The sequence below is a fragment of the Diorhabda carinulata genome, chromosome 2 (genome assembly GCF_026250575.1).
Source record: "Diorhabda carinulata isolate Delta chromosome 2, icDioCari1.1, whole genome shotgun sequence".
Lineage (NCBI taxonomy): Eukaryota > Metazoa > Arthropoda > Insecta > Coleoptera > Chrysomelidae > Diorhabda > Diorhabda carinulata.
In genome coordinates, this window is record NC_079461.1 from 17603718 (window position 1) to 17623495 (window position 19778).

Below are 19778 nucleotides of genomic sequence, written 5' to 3' on the forward strand. Positions count from 1 at the left end.
TAGTAGTTAATCAGTGCCCTCGATGGTAGGTAGCAGAATTACTTTATTTTCGTGTCATCCAAATTTACAACAAATAATATATTACTGTATTCTATGTTATTCATCTCCATAGACTTCCAAATTGGCAGTTTCCTGAAATCACTATAGAACTGGGACACGTGTATTTACAAAATAATATTTATATACATTTCAATTGAACAAAGGAAAATTAGTGGATATGATTAAAATATCACTTTTAAGATAAGAACTAACAAAATACAAATTTTTCTAGCAAATCGAAAAGATATATGTAAATAAATACTAACCAGAAATAAATATGCAATGGAAAATTACAGAAATAGAAACTTAGCTAATAATTTTTCAAGTATTTCCAATAAAATCCTTCGTCGCCTCATTAATTCGTTTATGATAATATCACATAATTGTGTATCCAAATTTGAAGGAAAAGTAAGGAAAGAAAAATTTGACATTGACAGTAATGACACATTTTTATTACACTAACGTCACGATTGGTAGGTGCATATTCTATATGGACAGTTTCCATAAGTGGAAGGTGTTCCGACTAAATGAAACAAAATAATATTTCGTTCTCTCTCTTCTCGGCCGCTTCAGTTAGTTCTGCGCATCTTTTGCGCGCATGAAGCATGCGCAGTATAGATGAAGTGTCCTATAAAAACTGTCCATACAGGAGTATTACGTAGGTGGCAGAACTAAATTTGTGCTGCCGAGATTTACATAAAAGTTGACCTTCTTTTTGGTATGTTCTGTGATGTAACCGATGCAACGAAGCAACTGTCTTATTAGTGTCTAGAGCTTTAAGTTGCTCTCACTATTCTACTCACAATTCATTGAACAATTAACCTTTCAATTTGATTTTATTAGGAAAACCAAGATAGAATCTGTAGTGGTTTGCGAGAAATGTACGAGTTAGCTTTCTATTTCTTGGGGGGGGGGACGGTTTGATATTAATTAATATTAACTTCTCTACGTTACGGTGACAACAGTATTCATTTTCTCACTCGTTCGAGACACTTTATACTGCGCATGCTTCATGCGCGTAAAAGATGCGCAGAACTAACTGAAGCGCCCGGAGGAGAGAGAGAACAATACACTATTTGTTTCACACCTTCCACTTATAGAAACTGTCTATATAGGATTATTACAAATATGGTTTCAACGCTTACTTCGACCCATTTATTGACATAAGTTGTTAGTTGGTAAAATGTTAGCAGCCAACTTCATGTATGTTATGTGTCGGTTGTCTAAGTTGTCGCTGAAAATGATATATTATGTAATGAAGCAAGCATATTTTTTTTATTTATTAATAAAATATTTAAATTTCAAGAAATTAATCAGTATTTCAATGCAAGAAGTCTCTTCCAAGTAATAATCAAACATAAGTCATCGTTAGCGTTGGTCATGACGTCATTGTGACGTTCTCGGCGCGACCAAAACGATTGTCGCCATGTGGAATGCACAACAAAGTATTTCAGGCACTGTGAACGCTTACTGGAATGCACCAAATTTCAAACTTTTCCCATTGTTTTTATCAATCTTTATTTTTGTCTAATGTAGGATGCTACTTTGACAATGTTTTCTCATCTTTATTTAATATGCAATTTTGTTATTTTGATACTATTTTCAACGATAGGGATTAATCATAGAGCTGGTAATATCATTGTTATATTTGTTATTGTTATATTTATGTGATGAATGAAATTATATTATATGATTATGAAATATAGAACAATTAGTTCGAATGCTGTGGAAAGAGATAGAAAAAGAAAATTATGTCCTACTGTTAGTAGTCAGCAACGTTTCCTTCCTTCTTGACAGATGCGGTAGTTCAAGTAACTAATCTTTAATGCTAGAAAATGGCGCTGATTTATAAGGATTAATTTTGTTTTTATAAATTTTGTGGTAAGAGTGATTATTTAAAAAATTTGTTAAAACGACAATAATTTAGTATTACTATTGTTTGTGGAAGTCTACTGCAAATTCCGTTCCATCACTCAGTTAGTTGGCGGGAAATGTATATTAATATACCATTGTTTTTAGTTCTTAATCTAAGCTTGTAGGTATTGATATATTTGTTATTAATAATATTGAAATTTATTTCAGAATAAACTAATCGAATAAGATGTCAAAGGACGAAATAATTTCCAACGTTCTGGATGGTTTAAGTAGGGTTCAGAGTTTCCTTAATAATTCTGATATAGAAATATTTTTGAAAACTGATAAATCCGGTAACAAAATTAAAAAATCTAAGAAGTTCATCGACGATTTATTTGATCTGTCAAAAAATATCAAGGAAAGTTTTTATGAGCTGTACTCCAAGTACGAGATAGAGGAAACACAAGAATGTGAAAAAAATAATTTAGCAGTGCCAAAGAGTAGAATCAACAATGGTTTAATTTCCAGCAATAATTTAGGTAATGGTGATAGCAATAGTCAAGATGATGAAGATATATTTCAAAATGCAGGTGAGTAGTAACCCAATTCACATAGAAATTGCAACATTTCATGGATAAGTATAGTTTTTAAAAATGTTATATGATAACTATGTTTCAAAAGAATGTTTTCAATGTACTTAATTTCTAGTGCCTAGATTTCTTACTCTTTCAAAGGTACTTACTTATAGATGTTTATTTAATGAATGTGCAAATATTAATAACATCAGTTACCATCCATCCATCTCATCATAAAATGAGTCGATATTTCACTCTGACATTGACAATCAAGTGGAACTTATTGTGAAAGTTCTTTTCTAACTAAGTCACAAAACAATCAAAATAAAATAACAATGTTTTGTATATTAGCTTTGATACATATTCACTACATTCATTAAAAGACAGTAAAGTTGTATCAACCATGTTATATGGCATTGAACAATTGGAATTTTATTTTTATATTTGATAAGAAGTAATTCAAGGTATACTATCTGTCCACAGTTTTTGTCCACCTTATAGTTTGCATGATACACAACAAATAAAAACAATATGAACGATTTTTATATTTAAATTTAAAAGAATATATATAGATACCAATATATGTAGTACTAATAAAATAATAAAACTACATTCTGTAATTTATCGATGTACCCCCTTTTTACTTTTATTATTTTGGTGCACAGTTTTGGCATTCTCTGTAACAATTTTCACAATTAATCGTATTTTGAGTATTTGATTCCATTTGTTTTTCAGTATATTCTAAAGATGTGTGGTGGAAGTAGGAAACTGCTTTCTGACACTATCCATCCAATCATTACATTCTTCCTCTTCCAATTTTTCCTAATATTCTTTGCACAGCTTCCAGGAATGATTGGGATCATTGCCATGCTTGAAGATTAATTTTTCACTGATCAGCCTCTGACCAGAACATACTACATTTGATTTAATATTTTTTTATAGTCTCCTTTCTTCAAAATCTCTTCGATTTTTACCAGGTCTTTTTTCGCCTTTTTTCCAAAACATCCCCAAATCATCACAGAACCTACGCTGTGTTTTACAGTTAGGATGCACATGGATCTAACATCCGTTTTTCCTTTGGCCTGCACATAAATACTCAAAGACAGATCCCTAGATTCATTGATTTGGGCTGGTAGGTCTTTGGTCAAGTTAACTGATTAATAAAATATGATTATCTTCAGCAGTTGTGGTTTTTTAGGCCACCGTTAACGTTTTTAATAATGTGGTCAAAAATGAATGTCTTACTACTTTTTGTTGTACTAATAAGTGAATCCTGAAGGTTTTTATATAAACTAATTTGGCTTACACACTTTTTGTGATGTCTGGTGCATACAGAGGTATAAAAGTCAAAGTGATTCAACTTAGAAGTAACTAATATCATATGTTTATTGATGTACCTGTCATTATCAGTGTTCTCTTGCCTTATTCTTCGATTTTTGGATCCAATTCTATATATAGATTTTTTTCTTTTGACAGATAAAACTAAGAAAAAAATATTTGAAGTGGTTTACTAAAAAATGTAATAAAATAAACATTGGGATTAAAACTCTAGATAGAAACAATTAAGAAATGTAAATTAAGAAGAAGAAATTGAAATTGAGAATAGAAAGAAAAAATAAATGAATTATATCAATAATATTTTTATTGGTTTACAAAATATTTACCTTGAAGACATCATACCTTTATAACTCTTTATTGGGGCATTGAAAATATGTGATCAAATACTTTCACAATGTGTCACATTTGTTTAATTCATAACAAATTGTGCTGTAACATCCTTCTATTTTAGTGAAGCTCAGTTGCCATATATCCAGCTTGCATTAAGTAACAATCACTGTTTGCATCTAATATTATCAGAACAAGAAACTTTTATTGTAATGGACTTAACCTGCCGTTTGACCATTTTTTCTAGCCTATTAAAGTTAGTGGATATGGATTGGGAAATACATATACGGAAATGTCCATTTTTTTGTAAATATCTGTGAGATGGCGTTCTTCATTTTGATCATATTCTTGTAGACTTTTATATCCATGACTCTTAGTAGCAGATCTAGAGGACTATTGTTGATTTTGTGTTATATTTGTTTCTCCAATTGGTTCTTAGTTCTGGGTTTCTGCTAATTAAACTAACAAAGTGCTAATTTATTGAAAGAGCAGGTAGCGCAACATATCAGCGTATTGTTAGGAGTTCAATGTTGCAGTATTGCAGTTTTCACTGTTAATTAATTAACAATGTTAATACTGACTACATTTTGTGCATAATACAGCTACTTTTTGTGAATGGAAAGGCTTTTTATGAATATTATGTGGGCTTTTGCCATTCTTGAACCATTAATGTTCCTACTGAGATGGAACTCTGTCTCATCACTCATACATAGATTATGAACATGCTCTTCTTGTCATGATTCAATCAGTGAGATTAAGCTCTATGCTATGTATTTTTCATGCAACCAATTAACATCATCAGCAATAGGAACCCTAATTTTTAAGTAACGCCAGCACTTTCACCAGTAAAGTTACATTTTTCATCATTTATTTGTTTTACTTCTTCTACTTATTTTAGGGCTTGCCCAGTATTCTCCAATTTTTTCAGTCTCGATTTTGGGATGCCGAAATCCATGATTTGGCCCATCTCTTTATAGGTCTGCCCGTTGATCTTTTAGTAGTTGGGTTCTCCTTGAATGCTTGTTTCACCAGGCGACTCCTCCCCATTCCCATATGTCTACATCTGTCAATGTCCAGAGAATTACTACAGCTATTGATCTAAGTCTTTTTATCCCTGTTGTTTGGAGAAGTTGTTTTGTCCTGCACAGGTTACACTATATAACGCAAACTTCTGGTGATTGTGGCTGCCTTGTTAGCTTATGATGGTTCTATTACTTGATGTTATGGTTTCTAGACAGTTGAAGTTCATAACTTAAGCTATTATCGCTACTGGGTCTGTACTTAATGTCAAAGATTTTGTCTTGGGGATAGATATCTTCATGTTGAACTGTTCTGCCATTTGGTTAAATCTGAAAAACATTCGTTGTAGATTGTCTTCTGCTATGAGGACAGGATTATCTGCATAGCAATTTGGAACTCGCTGCTTCCCATTGTGCAGTTTTGACTCCATTTATTATGCAGTCTAGGTTAAAAAGCATTGGATTTGGACTGTCATCTTGTCTAATTCCTGTTGTTATTAGAATGTCTTCTTTGAGTGTTGTCGAGTTGTATTCCTGTATGGTTTGGTGAGTCTAGTTCCTTGACTTTTTTGTTGACTTGTTCTTTCTATAAAATGTATATAACGTCTTTGAGTTTTACCCTGTCGAAAGCCGGGTCTAGGTTATCAAAGCATAGGAATGAACATTGAATAAGACTCCTAAGATTTAGTTATCTGAAAAATTTGAATAATGTAATTGTTAATTTTTTTAATAATTGATTTGTTGTGCGTTTTTATCATCAGCAATTCCATTATTTCAGAATCCATTGATGAGAATGTGGTTACTTCCATTGATGATGATATGGATCCATCATTCAATAAAACACCTGAGCTAAATACAGATAATGAGACTGAAATTGTACATATTGATCCATCTGAAGATCAAAACTTTAAAGTTGAAAACATGGAAAACGAGCACCCACGAATTCGATTAGTAGATTTGAATAAATTGATCGATCCAGACAAACATAAGAAATCAGTCAAGTTTGATACTTCTGTTATAATTTTATCCAGTTCAGATGATGAGAAAGTAATAAATAGTAAAGAAATAAATACAGATTCTGTTAGCGAAAAAATAAATTTTTCTAAAAAACAAAAACCAGTTTCTTTTGAATCGGGGAAATCTAACCACAAGAAAAATATCGATGATATCGATTCAGATATAGAATTGGACAAAAATTCCAGAAAATCTAGACGGTTAAAAAATGTCCAAAAACTGAAATCAAATATTAAAGAAAAATATCGACAAATCGAAACAAGAAAAAAACGTAAAGAGCGCTCTAAAAATACAGCTCATGTTGAAGTTATTTCAGATTCTTCCAGTGACTCTGAAACAGAAAAACGACAAAGAAAGTCAACTAGGATACGATTGGGTCGAAGCAACAAGATGGATGACATCAAACTACATAGCAAAGTGTATGTTCCGTTACCTTTATTTCAATGTCAAAAACTGAAGGAAGTCTATAACAGAAATAAAGAATATTTTGATATTATAAGGTAGAATAGTTATATCATTTTTTTAAATTCTAAATTACAGTCTAAATTTATTTTTATAATTCAATAACATTCAACTGAAATTTTGTGATTTTTAAGAAAAAAATATTAATTTTCTTCGTTAATGTGAAGTATTAATTTTTAGATTACACGGAGTAATTACTTTACATATATTTTTTCATATATCAAAGCAAAGCTCTCTCCGGAACTGTGCACACTTTTTTCGACATTGAGTAATTATTTATCACATACTAATGCCAAAAGCTTGTGGGAAGTAGGGAAAAACTCAACGAATGAAACATTTCGATTAATATCAAATGAATAATTCTCAAATGTGCAGGTTTACTGTTGCCAGAACAGCCCCAATCTATGACCTTATATTCAATATATTTTATCCAAATTGAACCAAAATTATTGCCTTCCCTTTGGCCTCAAGGGGCACAGATGCTTCAATTTTTTTTTCTATGAATATATTGTAGACAATGCAAATTCGAGCATTTTTCAAAAAATCAGCAAAACGTGATCCTGGAACTTTCTTGCATTATGCATTATGACTAGATAACAATGTAGGCAATTTGAATAAATGCCAGAATAACATGTGTAGGAGACAACGTATATCATTTTAAGTGGTTATTTTGGGGCATTTCACAATTCCTGTTATTTTCTAGTCATAATTAGAAATGAGAAATGGATCTACTAATCACAGTTTTATTTCGAAAGAAATAAATAAAAATTTCTAAAATAAAAAAATATGTAAGTGCATAGATTCTAAATAAACTTTGACTATAATGTAAAATACGAGAAGTACCTGGTCCTACAAAGAAAACAAACATTTTGGAAAAAAATATTTATTTTTGATAGTAATCTCTCCATAAACCATAAGAATCGTTAAGCTCCTCAAAATAGCCATCAACTGGTGACATCACCTCTTCATTGTTGGAAAATCTTTGACCTCAATAGGTTGCATGAAGTATCAATTCAAACTTTGATTTATTAATTTTGGCCATTGCAATAACGGATGTGTGAGCTGGTTCATTATCATGAAACAACACTTTCTTCTTAGCCAAATGTGGCCCTTTTTGCTCTTTTTTATTCTCATAATACTTGCCCTAGATAGTTTTTATTTTTTGCAATATAGTCAATGAAAATGATCCCACGGTGCAGATGGAACGGTCTTTGCCTTATTTAGAGACGGTTCTCTCTCTTTAGTCCATTGTTTTGATTGTTCTTTTGTTTCGGGTGTGATTTGATGGACCGTCGCTAAAATTTGATAAACTCGATTACCGAATGTTAAATGAAATGCAACTGCCTATCTCAATGAGATTACTCGATCTTAGACTTCATCTTGGAAACCAGCCGAGGAATCTTGAAATTTAGTTCTTCAAAACCAAGATTTTATAATTCCTCTTGAGGTATCTGTCTTTTAGTGCCCTTTTCTGACCAGCAAAACAGTTTTGCCTTTCATTGTCAGTTGGACAAAGAGCACATTTAACTTCAGATTGTGATGAAGATAGAGGTTTGTTTTTGACATAGCCACTGCTTTTCTATGCGTTTCAGATGATTCTTCTGCATTAAACAGACTGCCTTCAATGTCTTGCAGTGGATGAGATCGTTTTCTCTTATGTCTACATTGAGATTAACCGGATTTTGTTCATGTATGGATGATGTGTTAAACAACAGTTTGTATAGTAAAGATAAGAGTTATCTAAGAAAAAACTCTAAAGATGTTTGAGTTTTTATTATGCAAATTTCATGGCGTGATTGTGTTTGGTAAAACAAATGAAAAATAGAGTATTGAATATTTCCAAACCCATTTTAGACAATAAAAACTTAAATATCTTTCTCAGATAACTCTCATTCTGAATCTTTACTAATCAAACTGTCTTTCATACAAGTTTTTATCTGTGTTTCAAAAATTATAAAAAAAAACTAATTTTAAAACAGAAGAAACCTAAAATCAAGACGATTTAGGAAAATTTGATTTTAGTCTGATGGCGTCATTTTTTCTGCTTTTTATTTTTGAGTTTTTTAGACTTCAAATATTATATATTCACATATATTTAAATTAAAATTTTTATCAATGAATAAACAATTCTGTTTTTGATTTCTTAATATGTTGTAGCCCGGAAAAGTGGGAATCATTGAGGAGGTCAAAGCGAACAAGAAACAAAGTAGAAAATGAATCTTCAAGTGACGCTGATGAATCACAGATTAAAAAAACTAAAGCAACAATAATCGACGGCGAGGACTCTCAATCTGATGATGCAAAGGTGCCCAAAAAGAGTTTAAAAAAACGAAAGAGAGATGTTGAAAAAGACATAGTTAATAGAGGAGATTCTGATGAAGGAAGATGCACTAAAACAAAAACAAATTCTAAAACGAATACTATAAGTGCGGAAAATTCTGATTCAGACGAGAATACGTGGAAAGAAGACAAATTATCAAAAAAAAAGTTATTGCTTAAGAAAGATGCAGGAGGTGAAAAAAGAAATAAAAAACTAACATCTACAAAAGAAACTACAAATTGTAATAATGTAGATTTACAAGAACAAGTTGACCATCCCGTGAACAGGAGTAATTCAGACTCAGAAAATGAAATGTCAAACGAAAGAACATTAAAAACAAGTAAAAATCAAAATGATGAAAAATCTCATAATAAAAATCTTTCAATGAAAAGTGCTGAAACTACAAAGGATTCTGCTAACGGGAAAACATCAGATTCTAATGAAGAAAGCACCGAGAAAATATTGAAACATTCGAAATCAGGAATACATGTCTCTGAGGAAGATGAAGAACAGGAGGAACCTGAGATTGAACAAGACCCTCTCGCAGTAGATGATCCGTTGTCAACAGAAATCGACATACCAGAACATGATCAAACTAATAGGGAAACGTCAGTGAATAAAGTTAGTGTCATCTTAAATAAATACCAAAATTTTTTTTACTAAAATACTTTCCACTTATCATATGGTTACAGTCACAATTACTCTGTCCAACGCGCTTTTTGATAACCTAGCTTTCATCTTCAGAGACCAAAGATGACATTCATCATCGTCATATATAGCTTCCAGTGGAGCAAAGGGCACCTGTCTGTCTTTCAGCAGCTGTGGTAAACAATAAGGTCACTATCTTCTGTTTTTGGCTATTACTGTAGCCTCTTTCCATGTTAAGATAATCTTTTCTTGTAGATTGTTTAGGGGAGTCGTTTTGGCTTTATAGCATATACCTTAAAGATATTTTGTCCAAGACTCTACATCTCATTGTTCTGCTTCCAAAATTCGTAGACTCCTCCCAAAGGCTATTCTCTCAAGGTGTTAATACTACTCCTTCAAGCCTTTTAGTGAAATAGGCAGGACATTCGCAGAGTAGATGCTCTGCTGCTTTCATAGCTTGCTCGCAGAATCTGCAGTTGTCGTCCTCTGATATGCCTAATGTTTTAAGGTGGTGACCTGTCAGAAGACTGGCCACAAGTTTCATGTCGTTCCTGGTCATCAAAAGTTCTTCAAACTTAGTTGATATGGTTATGAATCTTTTGGATTCTTTTAGGCATGGAAAGTTTCTTCAGTGAGATTCCATCTGATTCTTGAGCCTTCCTCTCAGTTGATTTAGTTAATTTTGATGTGGCATTTCAGTAGGGCTCTAGTCCTATGTATGAAGTCGTTGTCCATTGTTTGGCAAGGCTTCCTGCTTCCTCATTGCCTGGTTTACCTTGGCGACCTGGTATCCACATTAAACTGTAAATCCAGCGCTGCTAAATCTAGTGAGGTTTTTGTGCACTACCAATGTCCACAGTAGGGGTGATAAGACAGTAGTGATAGTGGAAGTGTTTTTGTTTATTTATGCCGTTATTATACGATGTTGTAGCATCGCCTCGGCCCAATTTAGAATAGGAATTTCCACTTCTCGTTTTCCTGTCTTTTAATGGATCAAACTAAAGTGTTGTCAAAAGCTCTTTCTATATCTGTGAAAGCTGTTAGGGCAATATCAATGCTGTCAAGAGCCTTTCCTATGTTTCCAATTAGGCAATGTAGATATTTTGGGATAGCTTTGTATATTACTTCTTTAGCTCAAAATTTTTTAAATTAATATTTTTTAGGATACCATAAAAGATTCTGCGGATGAAGATAAAAGTGAGGAGAGCCACGATGATAATGATGTGGAGGTTTTGAATAAAAAACATAAAGGAATTGAGGATGAATCTATAGAGTTAAAAAATAAGAGAGATGAAGATAAAAAAGGAACGGAGAGGGGTGATTCTGAAAATCTTGATTCCGAGGATGAAAATAAAAGGGAAAAGAAAAATGAAAAAACGCCTCAACAATCAGATGTGAGTGATATGTTAGTTATATTCGATTATCTCTCAGTTATCAATCTCATAATTTTCAGATATTAGATAACATAAATCTATTTAAAAAATTATTACACATTCTATTCCTGTTTCAGATTTCTGATGACGAAGAATCGACTAACAAGAACACCGATAAAAAAATAATGGTAAGCTCTGATTCGGATGAAGGATTTGGAGCTTTTTCTAAGAAACGGGGTAAAACAACTAAAGAACTTATAAGGTATGTTTGGTGTTCATTATCTCGCTTATGTCGTCCAAAAATATTTCTCATGAATAACATGGTTTTTATCACAGCTTTTTTTTAGCGATCACTAGAGGCGGTATTTGAAAATTTAAAATTGAAGAAGCAAAATTTTTTAAAATGTACTCTATTAAGTGGCACTTTATATACGATAATCGAATTAATCGACAAATTTTGTTCATTTTTCATTTAACAAGATTTAGTTTCCCTTTAACTAAAATGTGGGGGAGAATAGGAACCTTATTATAAAAAAAATAGTTACAGAAAAGTTTGCTTGTTGTCTTGTATTTTACCTTCCAAACTCAAGATTCCAATAGATTTATTATTAGTTAAGAACCTAGGAGCAGGAAGACTCTTCGTGAACATATCGGCAAGTTAATGATGACTTGAAACGTGTTCCAGCTTGATCTGCTTATTCATGACTCTGTCCCTTATCAAACGGAAGCGTACCTCTATGTGCTTAATCCGGCGATGAAACTCTGGGTTCCAGATTAAACTTATAGTACTCATATTGTCAACAAGCAACGTTGGTAACTGAGACATAGACTCAGCCACATAACTTCCTTCGCGCCTTCACTTGTAACACTTGGACAGTCGACCCATTTGCTGTTTTCTTACCGCTAATCCCAACATCACCATTATTCTGTGATGCACGTGAAGTTTCATTGCAACTCCCTTTTTGCTTCAGCAACTCGGCAAGAAGTGCTACTTAATCATTTGATTCTTTGCTCGGCAAAGGCATTTCAATTAGTTTCAAACGTTCCGTTAGGCTATTGAGGTTTCTGTCTTGATTAGGAAGGATTCCTTCACCATACAGTCCTAACCTGGCGGGTGATTTTAATTTTTTTCCTGAACTCAAGCAGTGGCTTGGAGAGTGGTGCTTCCAAACTGACATGGAGCTCAAAGAAATCATCACAATTCAGTGTTACATACATTTCATGAAGGTGGTATTACAAAGTTTGTTCACAGATATGACACATGTCTTAATCGTTAGTTTTGGTAAAAAATATTTGATATATTCCACCATCTTTCCTTTACAGCCCGCCCATCAGAGGTTAAAAAGAAACAACCCTCCTATGTTATTACACATATGAAAACTGAATTATAAACTAAACATTAAAATAGTGGTTGGTAGCGATTAGTAGGATTAATTTCCAATTTTTGCATCTAATCGGCTCAATAAGTAAAACTATAAATATCTATTATCATAAGTTTTCATTGTTTATTATATCCACCAATGTAAAACATTCTTGTTAATATTGATAGCATTAAATCTTACAATCATTTTTTTTTGTATTTTTGAACATGTTATGATTTAATAGAAAAGCAAAGAAGAAAATGAAAGTAGTAGTTTCCGATTCCGACAATTCAGAAAATGATGACAAAGATAAAGAAGATACAGAAAAAGAAGTACAATCTATTTCTGAAGAATCAGACAAGCCAAAAGAAGATAGTGATGACAAAAAGAAGTATGTTTTTTTCCGATTGTTATCTACAGAAGAATTTATACTTTGTTACTATTGGTTTATAGAATCCAAATTTTATATATATATATATATATATATATATATATATCAAAAATTTTTATTATTGTTATTTTTATTATTAATTTGCACTTTTCAGAAAGTCACGAAGGAAGAGAATAAAGAGGACCAAGGACAGTAGTAGTGATAGTGACGAGGAAGTAGCAACAAGAAAAAATATTCGTAAGGTAAAAATTTTTTATTATTAGAATTTTGGATTAATTAAACTATTTATTCTATCTAGTATATTGATTGATGAGTCTTGTCTTTTAGAGGTTATTATACCTCAGTATTTATCAAATATTTATGTTTTTAGGTGTTGGATAAAAATTCTTTATCGGAAACGACAAAACAAGCAGAAGCAGAAGAAAAAGAACGGAAGGCACGTATTGCTGAAAAACAGAAAAAAGTGAGTAAAGTAGTTACAATATTGAACTTCCATTAATCACATTTTAAACTGAGGAATTGAAATATAATAAAAATTAATTATTACAATTTCGATTAGGACTTGAGTTTTGAGATAGACAAAAAAACAAATATTTATAATTGAATATGGTTTTCTAAATATTCTCCGTTAAGATCAATACACCATTTGAACCAATTGTCGAAGCATTTTTTCCATTCTGAATGGGATACCTCATAAACATCAACCGCTTCTCCATGTGTAGAAAAACGCAATTTATTTCGATGTCAACTATTCGAGGTATTTATATGTTTTGATTGTTCCAAAAGTCAAAGCGAGTTGATTGGTACTCTGCTTTTGGTTTAATCGAAAGATGAATGTTTCAAGTATTAATAAACAACTCAAATAGTACCCGTATACGTTCTGAGTACGTTTACTATTAAAAATGTTAAACTCTATGATGGCAATGTGAGATTTGACATATTCATATCAGTGTTGGCATATCTCAAGACTCTCGTCTTACAAGGTGAGGTTGGAAGCCTCTTTTATTATTGCGAGATCATTTTTAAACCAAAAGTTTTAATTGTCTGATGCATCTTTTCAAACGTTTACTGATGTTGAGTAAATGTTCGAAAATAGAAATTTTCAGTAACTTTCGTTTCTAAAAATCAATTACAGTTTTGTTTCTAGAATAATAACACAAACAGAGGAATCTAATTTGCCATTAACAGAAAGTAAAAAAATACAATATGAGGCAGTCGTTCAAAACGTAACAGGCGAAACGAAATATAAATCGAGTCAGACAGGTTGACGGACTATCAACAACTCTAATATTTCACTAGACGGAGTAATAAAGACTGCAAGCTGACAGTTACAATTATTATTAAAGACGTCCAAATATGAGTATTCGCAGATGATCTGGCGATAATAACGTGAAGTGTAAAGAGCCTAAAGGAAATATTCTTGAAGAAGTTAGTAAAAAGGGACTAGAACTAAATGAAGGGAAGACTCAGTATATGGAATTAAAAAGAAAAAAAATGTCCCCAAACAAAAGAATATAAAAAAAGGGAAATATGTCTTCAAAGAGGTTAACAATTTTAAATACTTGTAACAGTTAACAAACATAATGAACTAGGAGAGGAAATTACTCAAAGGATCCAAGCAGGCTACCGAGCATATAATAAATTCCGGCTTCTACCTCTGCAAAAAAATCAGTAGACGTATAAAAATGAAATCTACAGAACAGCAATAAGGCCAACAGTAACCTATGAAGGAGAATCGATGAATCTAACAAAAGCTGATGAAGAAAAACTTGACATCTTCGAAGGAAAAAATATAAGTGTCAGCCAATATAGAATCCTATAGAACGCGGAAATTAGAGGAGACTATCACCAGACATATAAAATCTCAGCGAATACGCTGGCTAGGATTCATAAAAGGGATGAAAAATAATAGTGAAGTTAAAAAAAATAACAGAATGGAAATCCTTAAGAAATCGGCTCAAAGGAAAATCGAAAAGTCAAGTAACAAGAGATCTGAACAAAATGGAAGTCTGTGGATGGTGGAGTAATACCTATGACAGGATAAAGTGGAGAAAAATAGCGGAAAAAGCCAAAGCATGCAATGAACCTTAGTTTAAAAAAAGGAAAATGGTTAGAACGTAGATTGACCACAATAAAAGAGTCTAAGAGCTCTTGATTGAGATGTTACTATACCTACTGGAATGTACAACTGAATATATACAAATATATTAATGCTTCTAAAAGGTCTAAGAAATAAGAAATTAAAGAAATATAAATAAATCGTTATTGTTACAAGACCCACAATTTAATTTAAAAGAATTAAAAATTACATTATCACATCTGAGGTGATTACTTCTCCGTGTTACTTATTATTTGAAAAATCGGCAATTTGAAAATCAACCTATTTTGAGATTTATGTAAAAAGTAAATTGTTTACAAAGTAACATATGTAACAAAAGTTTTTGGAAAAACTTTGCGGTGCAATTTGAAATGACAAAATAATGTTAACAATTCATTTATTTAATTTTATTGACATATAGTTAACAAGAAACACAATTTAAATTATACTCAAAGAGCCATTTTCTTCAAATGCGCGTTATTTATGCTTAACGCATTACTTTATATGCTAGACGGCGTGATTACCAATTTGCAAATTTTTTTGTAAATATTCTACATTGAAGCTGTTGCTCATTTTCGCCTTTCCAATCTTTATCATACACTTTTTTACTCAATACCTCCCAAAATTCTTCAATATGGCGGGAGATTATTTTCTTTTGGTATAAATAATGTCCTCTGGTATCTTTTTTCGGTACAAATGGTATGCGGTGAATCTCTAATCAATCTCTGGTTATTCTGACGAAGTAACAAAATATTACTTCGTTATTAGGATGATTTGTATTAATAAAATCAATCAATTGGAAGACATCTCCCTGTATAAATATGTGCATCCAACGCCTCACATTTCACATGTTCGACATAAAAGACATGAAATGTCTGCTTTGGATATGGCACCCAAACCAAAACTTTATCTTCAAATTTCTTTTTGGATACATATTTCACGTCATTGGGACAATTTTTTAAGTCATCCGTGTAAAATCTATCATTGTCTGTAAAGTGAAGTTTTCTTAATGCATGGCAGCATATTTAAATTCTGCGCAACTAATCTTCAGCATATTTTTGACATTTCTTCCTTTTCCGGTATTTAACTCCTTTTCTCTTTAATTCTCGACTGAGGCGATCCAACCTTCGGGTTGATGGTCCTAATTTGTCTTTTGCATATATCACAAATTTATTTGACTGGGCATTAGTCAAAGCTTTAGAACGCCTACTTCTTGGATGGTTTAAACATGGTATTCCTTGTTCGCATTCACATAATGTTTTATAAATGCTCTCTAAATATATTCACAATGTCAGTTTTGTACGCTGTAATCAAGTTAAAATTTGACAAAAATTGAAACGACATATGAAACATGAAATATTATAAAATCTGTGTTTTTGATGGCACCTAGATTCTAAGTTATTTTAAATTAAATTAAGGGCGACAAATGTTTTCCGAAAACTTTTTACATGGTTTAATGATATTTTTCCATAATTGCTGTGGTGTTCATTTGCCGATATTTTTGCTAAGCTAATTGTCCAAAAATTGAGAGACCGTATATGTCACATACTGTTACATTTATTTTTATTTTTTTAGTACAACCATATATTTGAAGAAAAGAAAGACGCCAAAATTGATAAGGTAGTTTTGGATTATGACGCAAAAACTAAAGAGCCTCTTCTGGAGGTTCACAAAAAAATTGTCAAACATTTGAAGCCTCATCAAGCATCCGGTATTCAATTCATGTATGATGCTTGTTTCGAATCGGTAGAGAGATTGAAGGACTCCCAAGGATCCGGTTGTATATTAGCGCATTGTATGGGTTTAGGCAAGACGTTGCAAGTAATTACAAACATTTTTAATATTTTTTAATTAATCTAAAAAATGCATCTATACTTTGCAACCGATTTATGTAGTTTTTCCTTTAATATGATGCACTTGTCCTGAAACTATATTGTCCTCAAAGTTTATTTTGCTATTTTGACTACACAATTTGTAATAAATACTCCATAACTAAAAATTTTCTTTACTTGGGCAGTTTTAAGTGCTAGATTATAAGAAGCAACAATATTGTTGGTATGAGTATCAGATTTTTGGAAAAATATTTTTTCTTATAATCAGTAAATGGTCTTTTTAACGTCTCTGCTCATCGTTGAAACATCTTCTCGAATAGTATAGTGTAATATCGTTTCATAATATATTCATTGAGAATAATAAGTACTTGCATAAATCAATCCTCCCAACTTTGTGGTTAAATAGTTTTATTCCTAACCGCTATCATGAACTAAATGTATGTAATTTTTCGTTTCTGTGAAGGCATATTTCACCGAGTATTTCAATCACAAAGATATAATTGATACTTGCTCTACATTAGAAAAATTATTAATTAACTCTCTTCGTCCCGGTTGTTCCAACCTTCTATAGGCACTAGAATCTTAGTGCCGAGTAGGACGAAGAGGTAATACAATCAGAAATGTTCGATAAGTACTCATATATACGAATACTGACAAAAGTCAAAATAAACAAAGTCGCGCGTGCCGAATCTCTAGGAGTAACATAATTCGGCAGATATCCAGGCGTTCGAAATCTGCTCAACACTCTGTCCCAAGAAAGAGTGCTCTTAACAGTTCGATCCAACATCTTGTCTGGATTTGTGTAAGTAAGGAATAGTAGGAGGTGTCATGAAACAATGAAGGGAGAAGGATGTAGTTAATTTGGTTTTTCATAAAATGTGTTACCACATTAAGCTGCACGCTGTTACGATATTAAGAAGGTTATGAAATAAATGAGACTTGAAATTTCCAAAAGAAGGTAACTTGAAATTGCCTGGGCCAGGTATCAGTTAGTCAGGTTTAAGGTTTGTACGACTCATGAGCTTTTCACATCATTATTAAGTAATCACCTTATGAGGCACTTTTTGGGTGGAAAGTAAAAGTTTTCAAGGGATGAAAAAACAGGTTGCATTTATATGGCTTGTGTCTGCCAAAAAGCTAAGTATTGTGATTTATAGCATCCAGAGTTACACGAGTAGCAGGATTATCTTTGAAGGACTTGACATATTGAAGGAGGGAGCGCCATTCATGAATGCAGGTTGCATCCTAACTCGAGGGAAAATTAGCATTAGCTTTTAAAAAATTTGTCACTATTTTCTTTGTTAACTGCCATCAGGCATGGTATAGACATGGACCCGGGTATTCGTAAAGGTAACTTTTTTCTAAAATTCTCTTCTCTGGATGACTGATATTGCAGTAAATGTGATTTCTACTTAGTCCAGGATGTTAACCAACAGTGGTTTATTTTTTGGTAGCTATTCGTCAACTTAACGACTTCGTCATATTACCCGATTTTATCATAAATCAATATACCTACTTTACTCTTAAACAAAATTCATTAATTCGTTTATACAGTAAATATCTGATTGTTATATTTAAGGTTATTCACATGATGTACACATCTTTTCATGCCATCTTCTCATAAAGATTGGCGACCATGTTGTTCAATGTGTCTCTGTCCATTTTCTCATGTTACGGAGCCAGGATTTCTTCTTCCTGTCGATGCCTTTCTTTCCCTCTACTTCACCCTGCATTATATTCAGTAGCAGTAGGTATTTGTCGTTGCCTAAGATGTGTCCTATGTAAGATATTTCTTCAATAGCTTTCTTGCGACCAACGCGTCTTAGTACTTCGTCGTTGGTAATTCTGTCAGTCTAAGGTATCTTCAGGATACGTCTATAGAGCCACAAGTTTTTTTATCATTTGGGCTTTCAAGACCTAAGTTTCCACTTCGTACACCAGTACTGACCACACATAACATTCCATGAATCCTATTCTGAGGTGGAGGTTTAGAGTTTTGTTTGCAAACATTGAGGAGTACTTGACAAATACCTTTCGAGCCATTTCAATTCTGATCTTGATTTCTTTCTATGTACACGTAAATAACAATAAATATGTTCTTAGTTTCTTCAGTAGTTTAAAAAGAAAATTTAATTAAAATATATAAAATATAACTTGAATGTTATGTGTTTATTTTTAGGTAATTTCCTTGGTCCATACATTGATAGTAAACAGTAATATAACTAAAGTTCATAAAGCAATGGTTGTTTGTCCTATAAATACAGTTCTCAATTGGAAATCAGAATTTAAAAAGTGGGTACCAAATAGCTCTCCAATAGACGTATACGAATTGGCGACGCCAAAGAAGAACTATGAAAGGCAGTATACAATCAGCGAGTGGAATTGTGGTGGTGGCGTTTTGATTTTGGGGTATAATATGTTCAGATTACTAAGTAATCCGAACAATAAAAAAATTACGAAGAAAATGAGAACAGCATTTGTCGAAGGGATGGTTGATCCAGGTAATTATATAGACCATTAAATTTTAATGTAGTTATTGTTTCAGCACAGATATAGTAGAAATGATAGAAGTCTTGTATCACGTGACCAATATGTCAACAAAAATATGAATCAAATGAAAATTTCTGTCAAATCAGTAGAAATAATCGTTATGACTAACATTCTAAAAGTCAGCATTTTAGGAATTATTTGGATCTTATTTATATGGTTAACATCAACAGATTTAGCAAAACTTTTAATAAAAACGTCCTTTTACTGAGTCAATAAATTACAAAATCCAAATTCAATATTAGCCATGCTGGTTTAATACTTGAGAACCTATTGTTTGCAGGATGACTTTGATTTTATATAAGTAGATATATATTTATATTCATAAAAGTAACGTAATAGATAGACTAAAATTTATTCTATCAACTTCTTAACTAAATTGAAATTACACTTTATTAACTGATTTATATTGGGAGAGTTAGTCTTGTAATGTTTATAGCAGAATATTTGACTAAAACTGTAGAATTGGGGCAGAAAATTTTGCTTTAGAGCTTATCAGATACAGAATCTGGTTCATAAAATAATAATTTTCTTGTCTATTAAGATTATAAGACGAAACTAACATCGCGAATTTTCACAG

At 32.1% G+C, this 19778-nt stretch overlaps 1 protein-coding gene across 2 annotated transcripts in view; it reads left to right on the plus strand.

Annotated features, from left to right (window-relative positions):
- Window positions 1-1812: 1812 nt before the first annotated feature.
- The window catches only part of LOC130903846 (transcriptional regulator ATRX homolog), a 39435-nt gene continuing 21469 nt past the window's right edge, over window positions 1813-19778 (plus strand). The window contains exons 1-11 of one of the 2 annotated variants that reach the window (XM_057816191.1): window positions 1813-1920; window positions 2122-2483; window positions 5931-6666; window positions 8786-9569; window positions 10760-10990; window positions 11107-11231; window positions 12575-12721; window positions 12876-12963; window positions 13092-13184; window positions 16395-16640; window positions 18831-19152. In XM_057816191.1, coding sequence (XP_057672174.1) covers window positions 2141-2483; window positions 5931-6666; window positions 8786-9569; window positions 10760-10990; window positions 11107-11231; window positions 12575-12721; window positions 12876-12963; window positions 13092-13184; window positions 16395-16640; window positions 18831-19152 — 3115 coding nt within the window. In that variant the 5' untranslated portion in view covers window positions 1813-1920; window positions 2122-2140. The remainder of the gene's footprint in view (window positions 1921-2121; window positions 2484-5930; window positions 6667-8785; window positions 9570-10759; window positions 10991-11106; window positions 11232-12574; window positions 12722-12875; window positions 12964-13091; window positions 13185-16394; window positions 16641-18830; window positions 19153-19778) is intronic. The other variant, XM_057816192.1, reaches the window with a different exon arrangement.